The 13,296-nt window shown below is 49.2% G+C and overlaps 1 protein-coding gene across 2 annotated transcripts in view; it reads left to right on the top strand.

The window, feature by feature from the left end:
* Positions 1–13,296, top strand: part of PLXNA2 (plexin A2) — a 158,156-nt gene that overhangs the window by 140,792 nt on the left and 4,068 nt on the right. For both annotated transcript variants that reach the window (XM_027895148.1, XM_027895149.1), the window contains exons 22-28: positions 937–1,205; positions 4,498–4,564; positions 5,182–5,328; positions 5,719–5,878; positions 6,005–6,108; positions 10,636–10,735; positions 12,772–12,962. In XM_027895148.1, the coding sequence (XP_027750949.1) occupies positions 937–1,205; positions 4,498–4,564; positions 5,182–5,328; positions 5,719–5,878; positions 6,005–6,108; positions 10,636–10,735; positions 12,772–12,962 (1,038 nt within the window). The remainder of the gene's footprint in view (positions 1–936; positions 1,206–4,497; positions 4,565–5,181; positions 5,329–5,718; positions 5,879–6,004; positions 6,109–10,635; positions 10,736–12,771; positions 12,963–13,296) is intronic.

Below are 13,296 nucleotides of genomic sequence, written 5' to 3'. Positions count from 1 at the left end.
AAAACAGAATTGCAGAAGTGATAAATGTGTTGCCAATTACACAGTTGCTTAATTATGTAACGTTATTAAAACCAATACATAACTCTCCAAGATGTTTGGTAAAGAGTTGCTTCATGTAGTTCATCATTTTCACTCGTAATGAATTACTTGAATCTGCAACTGGCTGAAAGCCTCAATTAATTTTTTACACTTGTCCCATAATAAAGCAATAGTCTAAATTAGTATTTAATTTACTTACAAGAGTGTCACTTTTTGTGCAGAACAAGCAGAACTGTGTGTCATTTATAGGGCCACTGTGTGTCATTTTAGCTCCAAAGCAGCAGCTTTATGGTGTGCAGAGAGTGCAGCTCAGAGCAAGGACTAAGGGGAGCTGTGCTGAGGGAGGACAGGAAGGGTGATGTTTGCTCAGGATGGACCCAGGACCATGTTCAGGGATGCTCAGACCCTGAGAGATGGGGTGCTAGCTTGTGAACCCAGGGTTAAACCACACTGGGTACAGTTCTGTTGCCCCCAACATAAGGGGGACATGGAACTGTTGGAACAAAGTCCAGAGAAGGGTATGAAGCTTAAGGGGACTGGAGCACCTGCCCTGCAGAGACAGGCTGAGAGTGTTGGGGCTGCTCAGCCTGGAGAAGAGAAGGTTGTGGGGAGACCTCACAGCACCTTCCAGTTTCTGAAGGAGCTGGAGATGGACTCTGCATCAGGAACTGGAGTGGCAGGGCGGGAGGGAATGTGTTCAAACCGAAAGTGAGTAGGTCTAGATCATATGTTAGGAAGAAATTGTTCCCTGTGAGGGTGGTGAGGCCCTGGCACAGGTTGCTTCAGACTGTTGAATCCCCATTCCTGGAAGCGTCTTGTCCTTGTCCTTGAGGACCCTTGTCCACAGCCCCTTGTCCTCCCGTGCCTCGCTGAGGGACGTGCTCTCCTCCACTGCAGGTCCAAGGGAACGGGCAGCAGAGCGTGGAGAAGGCCTTGAAGCTCTTTGCCCAGCTGATCAACAACAAAGTCTTCCTGCTGACCTTCATCCGGACGTTGGAGCTGCAGCGCAGCTTCTCCATGCGCGACCGCGGCAACGTGGCCTCGCTCATCATGACGGGGCTGCAGGGCAAGCTGGAGTACGCCACGGATGTGCTGAAGCAGCTGCTCTCTGACCTCATCGAGAAGAACCTGGAAAACAAGAACCATCCCAAGCTGCTCCTGCGCAGGTGAGGTCAGGGACAGGCAGGGGGACGGGTCGGTGCTGTCCCTTTCTTCCCCCCAGGCCTGGCACAGCCACGCTGCTGGTGGCATCAGAAGGAATTTTGGACACCGAAAGGAATTCCTTTGTGGAAAGGGTTGTTGAACTTTGGAAGGGGCTGCCCAGGGAGGTGGTGGAGTCATCAGCCCTAGAGGTGTCGAAACAATGACTGGATATGGTCCCACATCCCTGCTGGCCCTGGCTGTGCCTGGGGCTCTGCTGGGATCTCGCTGGAGTGAGGGGGATGAAGGTGAGGGGAGGATTTCGCCTCTCCAGGAAAATTTCAGGGATTCCTCCAGCCACAGTGAATATACTTGACAGGAAATTGCTTTAAATCTGACTGTGTTTGCGGAGGCAATAACTCATCTCAGAGAAGGGAAGCCGTCTTAATTTCCCCCGTGGTTTGACGAGTCGCTGGGAAGGCGTCTTCTGCCTCTGCCATCAATAATGACTGTTCGTGGAGCTCCAGCAAACGCAGGGATGGTGATGAGAACTGGGCCCCTTCCTCCCTGAATTACACAGCAAAGAATCAGGGCTGTCTGTCCTGCGCCAGGATTTACCCATTTCACAGGGAACCTGACATGGGGTCTTTCCAGGGATGAGGCATCTACCGCCCCTCTGGGCAATTTGGGCCAGTCTTTCACCACCCTCATCATAAAAATTTCTGCTTTATATCTAGTATGATTCCACCCCCTTTTAGTTTAAAAGCTTTACCCCTTGTCCTTTTACTCCAGATCCCATTAAATCCCTGGCTGGAGCCCTGTCCCAGCCCTGTGCCCGGGTGTTGGTGCACACAAAGCAACCCAGCCTGGGATGTCTTGCTCTGACTTAATAAGGAGTGATCAGCCACAAAGTGAAATACATCTTTTTAAAATTTTTTGAGCTCTCTGATGGCAGCAGTTGATAACTGACACTTTCCCTCTTTCTTCCTCGTTTCCCCCTCTCTCTTTCTTCCACGACTGCCCCTCACGGGAGACAGCAAGAAAGTTGACGTTAAATCAAACAGCTGCTCTGGTTGCTGGCACTGAGCAGAGCACACAGCAGTTTGGAGACCTAGATAAAGCAGGGAAAATTAATAAAATACATATTTATTTTTTGGGTTCTCTCAGCTCGGCTTTGTTTAGGTTTGTTTTCTTCCCGGTGCCTCAGAAAGTCAGCGGAGCAGCCGAGGCTCTGGGTTCTGGTGTCAGACTCCTTTGTGCTTTGCCCTCGTTAGGGGGTTGATGTGAGAAGGATTTTCTCCAAGTCTAGGGGTTCTTCACTGCCATGTTAATCCTCAGGAGCTTATTTTGTATTGTTAGGGCAGATCTCTACCGGCATTCAGAGACCTGCGATGGTGCAGAGCGACACCAGGCAGGGACAGCACAAAGCCCTGCAGCAGATTTTGGGGCTCAGCAGAGCCCTCCACGTGTAGCAGAGAGAAAGAGAGGTCAGGCCTTGGGGTGGCAAGGCAGAGTTTGGGGGATGGCTCACCCAGCCATCCCTTTCCCAAGGCACAGGAGGCAGGAATGCTTTACAAAGCTGTTCCCAGCAGCGATGGAGCTTCTGAGCTGCCCCTTTGCTCAGCCAGTGTAGGACAGTGATGATTAACTCAATTGCTGGCTGTCCCTGAGACTGATGCTCTGCAAATATCTCCCAGCATCAGACTGTGTTGAGATGAGATGCAGTGCTTGGAGGGTAAGGAGAAATGGGATTTGACAGAGATGCTCCGAGGTGTTTCTTTATGCTGTTCCATTCAGCTGATCTTGTATTTCTGATAAAGAAATAAAAGGAAACAGCTAGACATGGAGTACCCAGTGCCATTCTCCCATGCAATATGCCCCAGCTTCTCTGTCACTCCATATTTCAGTTATTTTTAAGGAGCTGGTGCCAGGCCCTGAGCAGCCCACAGGGACAGGACACAGCATTGCTGCTCTGGGAGGGCTAACTGTGGGACTTGCTAGTTCTTAATTTAATATTCCATTAACCAAGTGGTTTATTAAATTAATATTCACCATCAAGTCCCAAATGTACTGTTTTCTGATTTTTTTCACCTATTCTTTAGTTTGTGTCAGTGCCTCTCTATTTTTCTGTGGCTGCTTGGAAGTGTGTTAGTGCTTCTCCTCTTTAATTGGGTGCCCGAAATATTTCAAACAGGAGGACAATATGTGTGTCAATTCGTAGCATGAATTTTTAGGCAGTTAATCAATTCAGGCTTAAATTCTTTGGGGATGTGCAGACATTTTCACAAATTCCTGGCAGATGTTGCCATCCTAAGAGATGATGGATAATGTGACCCCAGGTCCGTTGGCCAACTGGCGTCAGTTTTTGTTTGCTGAAATCTCTGGCTCCTCTTTATTCTTGATCTTGCTTGGCTTTGGGATCAGGCCCTGGTGCTTCTATAGTGTGTGTTTTTAATTCCAAGCATTTGGAATGCTGTGTGGGTTCATAGCAAGAGGCAGCCCTTAATTCAAGGCAGCAGAGCAGATGGGGAAGAGTGGGGAAATTGGGTGTCGAGTGGGATGGTGACTGTCTCCAGGTCAGGGAGGAGGTCACCTGGTTCATGGTGAGGGCAGAGGGAGCACAGCCCCCAGAGGAAAGGATGCTGCAGAGAGCAGGGTATTGTGTTCATCCCCCTTTGCTTGCTGGAATTTGGATGGGATCCTGGTGTCAGATGTGGCTGAGGGGAAGGCTGGTGGTGCTGGGCCAGGCTGGCCAGGGCCATGGTCACAGCTGGCCAGGCTGCAGCACAGCAGCTCTTCCCTGCATGGGTTGGGGCTCAGATGGGGTCTGTGAGACACCCTGCCACCACCACAGCCATCCTGACCCAGGAAAAGGGACTGTAGTGCTTTAAGGAAAGTCTCTGGGTCCAGCAGAGCCGGCGTTAAAAACTATCATTAGGAGCCATTGTATTTAAATTAGAGATAATCTTGGGCACAATGTGGGGAGAGGGCACTGGGTGGGACTGGGGAGAAAGCTGCAATTTCTCCTCTATTGTCACTGTGCCGTCCCTGATTGCCAGGAACTGCTGCAAATCCCAGTGATTTACTGAGCCAGGCTGTAATTTGCACCACGTGCAAGGAGCTGAGTGTCACCAGACTCCCTGTCACCAGCCCCATCAGGGCTGTGAGGGGCTGTCAGCTGGGCAAGCTGCTGTCAGCTCCGTGCAGGGAGGGGGGACAGTGCTGGCCACATCCTGCTGCTCTGGAATCCTGGTCCTGAGCACCACGGAGCTGTGCCAGGCTTTGAGTGTCATGTGTGTCCTCCTGGTCTCCCCCTAGGACGGAGTCGGTGGCTGAGAAGATGCTGACAAACTGGTTTGCCTTCCTCCTGCACAAGTTCCTCAAGGTAAGGAGGGATGGAGCACAGACCCATCCTGTCACTTTGCTGTCTCACCCACCTGGGGGGTGGATCTGGGCACGAAACTCTTCCATCAGACTCCAAGTTAAACGGTGTAGTAGCGAGGCAGGGGAGGTGGAAATTTGTTGGAGGTGCCAACACCTGGGGCTGCTGCTCCGTGGTCACAGCCTTGCTCAGCCCTCAGGTCTCCTGGTGTTATTCCCGTGTCATGGAGTTTCTGTTACACCTCTTTAGTGCGCAGGAGAAACTCTCACATCTCCCGAGCTCCCATATTTTTTGACTTAATTTGTGGTTTTGGAAACCCCGCAGAATTCGCTTCGTGGGAGCGAACAATGAGACCGAGATATCAAATTCCCTTTTTTTACAGCCACATAGACTCAGGAGGGATTTACCCTGCCAAAGACAACAAACCCAGGGAGCAGTGGAGCTCGTGGGTTTGGCTGTCCTCTCCAGGAGCTGCTGGGGGCCAAGCCTGTGCTAAGGAGCCAGTGGGACTGTGCCTCTGCTGGGAGGAACCTCGTGCCAAACCCGTGTGCGGGCCAGTGGCCCCGTAGGAGAGGCACCTTCACCCTCTGTGTCAGCTCTGCTGTCCATCTCTCGTGCAGGAATGTGCTGGAGAGCCACTCTTCATGCTCTACTGTGCCATCAAGCAGCAGATGGAGAAAGGCCCAATTGATGCCATCACAGGAGAAGCCCGTTACTCCCTCAGCGAGGACAAGCTGATCCGGCAGCAGATCGAGTACAAGACTCTGGTGAGTGATGCTGGAGGAGCTGCCAGGGAATCACTGCTGTCCCTCCTGTAGGAGCTCTGCTGGCCTTGTGATTAGGACACTTGTGTGAGGCCTAAGAGCTGTCAGTGCAATAAAGACCAGTGTCCAGCTCAGGTGCATCCCTAATTTTCCGGTGCAAATAACCTGAGCCAAGCCTTTGGAAAGGCAGGTTTGAGGGGAATGTTTTATCTCCCTTGGGCGTTGAATGTGGACATCCAGGATTCCTATCATAGAAATAATTATATAAATACACTCGATGCAATAGCAATTAGGGCTGCAGTGGGGTTTTTTAATGGGAAAAGGCTGTTGTGACACATGGTTACATTTCTCCTGGGTGCTCATCCTTTAGAGCATGGCATGTTTCTCTTCCAGATCCTAAACTGTGTGAACCCAGATAACGAGAACAGTCCAGAGATCCCCGTGAAGGTGCTGAACTGTGACACCATCACCCAAGTCAAGGAGAAGATCCTCGATGCCGTGTACAAAAACGTCCCTTATTCCCAAAGACCAAGGGCTGTCGACATGGATTTGGGTAGGAGCTTCCCTGCCTGATAGGAGGGGGGTGATCAGAGAGACTGACTGGGGATTCTTGGTGGGTTTTGCAGAGCTTGGCCCCTCTCTGACCCTGGTGTGTGCCTGGTTTTTGCCTCTCCCACAGAGTGGCGGCAGGGCCGCATTGCCCGCGTGGTCCTGCAGGATGAAGACATCACCACCAAGATCGAGGGAGATTGGAAGCGCCTGAACACCTTGATGCACTATCAGGTAGGGAAGCAGCCCCAGCTGACAGAAAGCAGCTCCCAGAAGGCTGCCAGGAGGAAGGGAAGAAAAGCAGGACGTTAATTCCCAAGTGCCTCGTCTGCCAAGACAGACAGGGAGGTCACGTCTGTGTGATAAACCAGAAGGGTTCAATGTGCTTCTGCATTAGGTGGGAAAGTAACCTTGACATGGATCTCAAAGGAACCAGCAGGGTTGAAAATTGGCTAAATTAAACCTGCCAGCCATGGGAGGGAGACGGAGGGAGCAGTGGTGAGGGCTGAGCTGTCACTGCTGGGCATGTGGGGACAGGGAAGGGGTGACAAGGGGGGGCTCAGGTCGTTGGGGGGGGGGGTCTGAGGGAACCAGGAGTGCAGCAGGGGAGGAAGGGGAGTCTCTGCCTTCCCTCAGAGCTTTGCAAACGCCACTGGCCTGATGCAAAGCACAAGCTGTGGTTGCAGCTTCTCTCTCATGCTCATGATCTTCCTGTGTGTTGACTTTTGGGCACTTTGCAGGGAGTGCTGGGGGGGGGGGGGCACAGGATGGGGCCAGGTGAATAAAAGGGGATTATCAAGAGCTCCTTCCTGACAGAGTGACATCAAACCTCTTAAATCCCCAAGTCAGGTTTCAGGAGGTTTGCCACCAAAGTCACATAAAGTGAAGCCAGGCAGTGCAGGTGCTCAGCGGTGCATCAGACAGGCTGGGTGAGGTGTCCTAAGGAATTGTTGCCATCTTTAACTTCTGGGTACGGCATTGCCTGTTGGAAAGGGCTCCTTGCACTATGAAAGAGGTAAAGAGGAGGCTGAGGAAGGTTTGGTTTCAGGGAATCAAAGGCTTTTCCTCAAAGCCTGTCTGCAGCAGAGGATAACTGCATTAATTGGGACCCGTAACCTACTCCTGTCCATCACTCCCTCCCCAGAAGTGTTTAGTATTTAATCTGGCATCTTTCCCTGTTTATACACCATCTCCAGTCCATCAGCCTGACTCACGCTGTGTGAGTTGAATGGGAGCCAGTATTGACAGGAGCCATGTAATCAGGGAGCGAGGCGGGAGGATGGCATAAATATGCACAGTGCATGTTAAAAAGAACCTCGAGGGTCAACTTTCCCCAGCAGCCCCCAGGATTTAAACACGGATCGCCGCAAAAAATGTCGCAGGAGTTGCGCAGATTAATTCCATTGTTCCTAAAATCTGTTTTACCTGACAGTTGCAAGGGATTAACCAACATGCAGGGAAGCAGCGAGACTTTATTATGCCTTGATCTTTAAAAGTCATCGTGAGGAAGTCACAAGTGAAAGCTGTGCCTGTCTGATGTGTGGTGGATGCTGGGGGAGGGAGTACTTTCATTTTAGTGCCTGTAGGAAAAACTGAGCCACAAGCTTACCCTTAAAATAAACAAAACCCTTGCAGCACTCGAGATGCTGCAGCTCTTCCTGCCATTTGAGTGTCAGTTGTGCTCTGGAAGAAAGGAGAAGTTTGCTGCCAAACAGCTAACCAGGTAGATGCCACGTGTCTTCCTGCTCTGGCCCGAGCTCTGCACAGCCCAGCTGAGCTGTTTCACTCATTAAAAAGAAGCCAACTTCTCTTCAAAGCAGCAGAAATCTTGTCAAGGCAAGGCTTTTGCCAAAAAAAACCCCCAGCAATATATATATATATATATATATATATATATATATATTTAGCTATTCCTACCAGGTTGTGGTTTTTTTTTTTCATTCTGTTGGAGCAATAAATGTTTTTATTAGGTATCAAAAATACAGATGCTCCGGGACTACACAGTAAAACAAATACGTGGGCAAAGGCACAGCTTAAAGAGGGTATAAAATCATTTGAGTTCCAAGCGCTGCTCTCTCACCATTTAACAGGAATGTTACATCTGAAACAGGTGTGGTTCAAGCCATTAAAATATATGGAGATTTCCAGAGGACTAGTGAAGATGATTTCTAAGTTTCTGGGGAAAAAAAAAAAAAAAAGAAAGCTTGCTCTCTAAAGCTCTGCCCATCTTTTATTCAGAGCTGTCTTGTCTTTATTCTGATGTGAAGGCAAAGGGATCTCTGGATGTGCACGTGGAGGTTGGAGATGCACAGCCCATATTTCCATCCAAGTGTGTCTCTTGGAGAGGTGCTCTCACCTGGGGGGCTGCAGGAGGGACCAGAACACCCCTGGACCTCACAGCCCTGCCCTGCTCCTGATTCCTGGAATCCCTTCACTCCTCAACCCCATTCCCTGCATCTCCAGGGCTCCAAACCACCCTCCTCCTCACTGTGCCCTGAGGGCTCTGCAGAGGGCAGTTATTTAATCCCAAGCCTTTCTCAGCTCCACCCCTGGCCGCTGGGTTTTGACACTATTACATTTGTTTTTTACATTAGAATGACAAAAATATAATAACAGATCAAATGGATTTTTCGTGGGAAGCCTTTGCACGCAAAACCAAATTGGATTTAAAGAGAAATATTCATCTTTCTAATATTTTTGAACCACTTTATGAAATTATATAGAGAACTGTACACCTGCTGCTTATTTCTTCATTTATAAAAATAGATGTGTGGCTTAAATAGGTGTAATTCTTTGTTAAATTCTCTGGAGCTTTTTTATGTGGTAAGGAATTATATTACATTTGTGTCATATCCTTTTGGCTTCGTGGCTATTAAACTCCATGGGAGAGTCTCACCCCGTGTGGTTTTACTCAAGAAAAATGAAACACTGAATTTAATATCAAATGATTTACAGTGGCTCACGCAGGGTTAACTCAGAGGCAGCAGAGCATGAATACCTGTCAGCCACTGCGAGTCTGGAGAGGCCAAGGGGCTAAAAAACTGTTTTAAAGGAAAAATTAGAAGGACAAAGGGAAAGATTTGTGTGTGGAAAATGAGATTCAGGAGCTGAGGGTGGCGTGGATGCAGAGCTGGAATCCTCCCTGCTGCCCCCACGCTAGCGCAGCGCTGTCCCTGCTCCAGGTTTTATTTCTCCTCTCTTTAAGGTGTTTTGTGCACCATGTTTCCCAGCTTGTAGAATAATCAGAATATTTATAAAGTTGTAAAGCAGCCAGCCAGCTCCCAGGGCGTCTCTGGGGCTTTCTGGGAGTGTGGCAGCGGCGGAGCGAGATGGGAAACGAATGTGCGTTACATCTGATGCTAATTTGCACGCTGGTGTGGTTTTTAGCTGACAAGAGCCATTCGACCCAAAATTTAGAGAGTGAGAGTGCTTTTAATGTGTGTGTGTGTGTGTGTGGAATTTTTAAGGCCTCTCTCCCAGTTAACCACAGTCCTGTGGAAATGGATCTTGCTGCTCCTCCATGGGAGCACCCCGGGCTCGGGTTTCTCCCCGGTGTAACTGAGCTGAAGTGGCAGCTAATAATGGCCTGAGAAAATAATATCAGCACTGATCATTTCTTCCATTGACTTAATAAATTGGATGAAGTGAGGCAGGAGCAGAGAAGGAAATAACGGAGGTGTTTTTTCTTGGAAATATCTCACTTCTGTGCCACGAAACACAGGTGATTGTTATTTCCACTATCACCAGCAATAATAATAACTCGCATTTCCATGAAACCTTTCATCTGAATGGCTTGAGAGGCAGCACAGGTCACTGTTTGAAGCTTACCTTCTGGCTGCAGGTGTTGTGCAAACACCTGGAAAGGTTGGGGAGGCAAAAAAACACCTGTAACATCCCGTGCACAGGGTCAGTGGTGAGTCCCTCACAGGACTCCTGGCAAATAATGGAGGATTTAGCCCCAAAAGAAATTCCTCCAGCAGGAAGAGGCATTTCTTTTGTGCAGATCCTCTGAAAAGTGTGTTGGCTGGGCCCTGGCAGGTTGTGGTGACTCTGTTCTCTGCTCCCTTGCTGTGCTGCACGACAGGTCACAAGTTCAAAATTAAAAGCCACTCAGGCCCACTCCCTGGAAACCTGCAGATTCTTAATTAAGGGGCATAAGTTAGAAAAGTTCCAGTGACTACTGGATTTATAGGGAGGATAAAATTAAACATGGCTACTAAAATCTGCTGTAACAAAACCTTGTTAGCACTAATGTTCATTTATAGTTTGACTTCCCAGTGTTTAATTCCTTCTCTGGAGCAATAAAGGGATAACAATTAAATACCCTGAAAGATGGCTTTATGACTTGCTCAGCTGTAAATCAAACTTTTAAAGTTCGTAAAAATTGCTAAAATAAAAAATGGTTTAATAGGAATGTTTTATGGCCCATAACATTATTACAGCCCTTTTATTCCTTCTGCATTGTTACTTTAATTGGATCACAACAATTCTTGAGATTCTCATTTTTATTGGATAAAGCATAATCTTAAATCAGAACGACCAAAAGCATCTTCAACACGTCCTTTGATTTATCACCCCTTTCCTTCAGGCTCTCGCTGTGGAGCTGCTGCAGACCCAGCACAGGGCTCTGCCAGGCTGGGAGTGAGGGCTGTGCCCACCCTTGGCACCCTCCTGCCCAGAAGTTGCTGGGTCAGCAGCTGGAGATCCCAGTGTGGCCAGTGGATCCCACTGATCTTCTCCCCCTTCCTTTTGCCTCCCCAGGTGTCAGACCGCTCAGTTGTGGCTCTCGTTCCCAAGCAAACCTCCTCCTACAATATTCCTGCCTCTGCCAGTATATCCCGGACATCTATCAGTAGATATGGTAAGAAGGGATGGGAAATGGTGGCTCGTGGGCATTGCAAGGAATTAGGTGAGGAAAAAGCAGCAGATTCCCCCGAAGAATCGCCCCACGTGAGCCAAGATGAACATCCGGGTGCCCAACAGGAAAATGTCCTTGGCTACTGGTGTTTCCTTGCAAAGGTTTTTCCATACCTGAGCAGAACAGCAAAAAGGCCAGAGGAGCTGAGAGGAGGGAGAAAGAAGTGCCAGGCATGAGTAGCCTTTGGGAATGTGGGTCCTGGGAAAGTCCAGGAAAGGTGTTTGTCTCTGAGGGGTGGGCGATGCAGAGCCCCTCTGGGGCTCCCACCGCAGGAAAGGAGCTTTGTGTGACAGAAAAGCCTGATTCCTTCACCTTTTCCTTCCCTAAGTGGAGGATCCTGAGTTCTCAGCTAATGGGTCAAAATGGGGAACAGCAATCTTAACACGGAGCGCTCAGATGTGCCCACCTGGGAATTCAGGATTTGCATAATAGCAGGGCTCAGCACATTCCAGAGGGTCCCTGAAGATGCTGCAGCCTGAGTAAATGAGTCTGTGAGGTGCCAGGTGTGCGTTTATAACACTAAATCCACAATAATAGTAATAATATACTTCCATAAAAGGCAGCAGTGGCGAAATCTCTGGTGCTCTGATCTTTCATTATCGTTCATTTTGCAGAGTGTTTTACAAGCAAAACGTCCCCTGACAAGCCCATCTCCTTCTCTTGTTTATGGCTCCCAAAATAATGTTGGCTTTCTCCTCGAGACAGGGTTCTGAGGAGCCAAAAATAGACCAGCCTTCAGGTAAAATCCAGGAGAAAAGGCATCTACACCCTACATGGTGTTGATCCCCCGAATGTCCAGCACATCCCACACTTCAGGTGGTGGAAAAACCAAGGCTGGGTCACACAACCTGAGTCCTCACAGCTCATTGATCTATGTCAGCTGGCAAAGCTTTTGCAGGCTACCAATATGAGCGATCATTGCTCATGTTAAGATTAATATTTCTAATTGTGCTGACAGAATTTAAATGAGATACTTATTTACTTCCCCCGTTATATATCAGTACGGAGCTGTGTTTAAAAATAGAATTACTAGATGCTTCCCTAGCTGTCCCTTTGTCTGTCTCCTTAATTATATCAGTTGGAGTGCTCATTTATCTAAGCCTTAATCAGGGATGAAAATCCAGCTAGTTTGGTAATGACTTGAGTATTTCCCTCGGCTGATTTATGATTGATCCCCGTACTCTTGACGAGGAGGGTGAGCAGGGAATTGAAGGCTAAACTTGAGAAAATCCACAAAGTTTCCAGAGAAAAAAGAAGTTTAGTGAGAGGAAAAATCCAACAGGGAACAGCCGGGCTCCTCGGCCCCGTGTCTCAGCTGTGGATGGGATCCAGGGAGGCACACTCTTTGGGAAGTTAAATACGGAAATAAATATATGTCACATCCCTCCGTGGTTTCTGAGCAATTAAGGGAAAGACTGTTTTCTGTCTCCTGTTGAGCTCCCCTTTCCCTGCAGGGGCAGGAGGGACAGCAGGAGGCTGAACCCGCACAGCCCAGGGATGGCACGGCTGGGGTGCAGGACTGGCCTTGGGCTCTGCACTTGATGCTCAGCTTGAGCCCTCGCTGCTCTCCTGAAAGCCTCAAGGACAAGACCAGCAGTTTCTTCTGCCCTTTGTGCTGCTTGTGCTGGGCAGGTTTTTATTATTTGCAAAATACTAGAAAAAAACACAGGACTCTGGCGCTGCAGGACTTGGTGCCCGGGGTTAATCTGTGTGAGCTCATGGATAAACCTTGTCTGCATGATGAGTTGACATAAGCAAAGGATGTGAATGGAGCAGGAAAGTCCATGTCTGAGTGTGAACAGAGAAAAGCTCAAATCCAAGGGACTCTATTTGGTGGAGACCAACACGTATCAACATTTTGTTGTTGCCTGGGTGGTTTTACATTTCCATCACCCCATAAAAAAAAAACAGTGCAGGTGGTTTGGGCGTGGAAAAGGGGTTTGCTTTGAGTGTGACCAACTTCTCCCCCCATCATCCAGACTCCACCTTCCGCTACACGGGCAGTCCCGACAGCCTGCGCTCCCGGGCCCCCATGATCACCCCCGACCTGGAGAGCGGGGTCAAGGTCTGGCACCTGGTCAAAAACCACGACCACGGAGACCAGAAGGAAGGAGACCGGGGCAGTAAGATGGTGTCTGAGATCTACCTGACCAGGCTCCTGGCCACAAAGGTAACTGCCACGCACTGGATTCACGTGGGAAACGCACAGTGAGGGCCATCCGTAGCCACTTGCCAGGGGTCCTTTGCAGGCCTTGATGATGCTCAGCTCCCAGGAGGTCTGTCCCTGATGGGTTTTCCTGGGATTGGCTGGGTGCTGGAGCAGCAACAGAACCACTGGCCCAGATTTCCCCACACTCAAGGCTGTTGCTGCAATTCTTCATTCTTTTCCACAGTATTATAACACAAAGAGTTGGAGAGATGCAGCAGTGCCTGCAAATATTTACCCGGTTTCCTTGACCAGAGAGAGTTTTCCTGTCTCTCCTCCCACGTTCATCACCGTGCAT

This window comes from Empidonax traillii, unplaced genomic scaffold (assembly GCF_003031625.1).
Source record: "Empidonax traillii isolate 1590-97213 ecotype Southwest subspecies unplaced genomic scaffold, ASM303162v1 scaffold451:size1465578, whole genome shotgun sequence".
Taxonomy (NCBI): domain Eukaryota; kingdom Metazoa; phylum Chordata; class Aves; order Passeriformes; family Tyrannidae; genus Empidonax; species Empidonax traillii.
The sequence above is the reverse complement of the archived record's forward strand: the minus strand, read 5'-3'. Positions and strand labels throughout refer to the sequence as shown.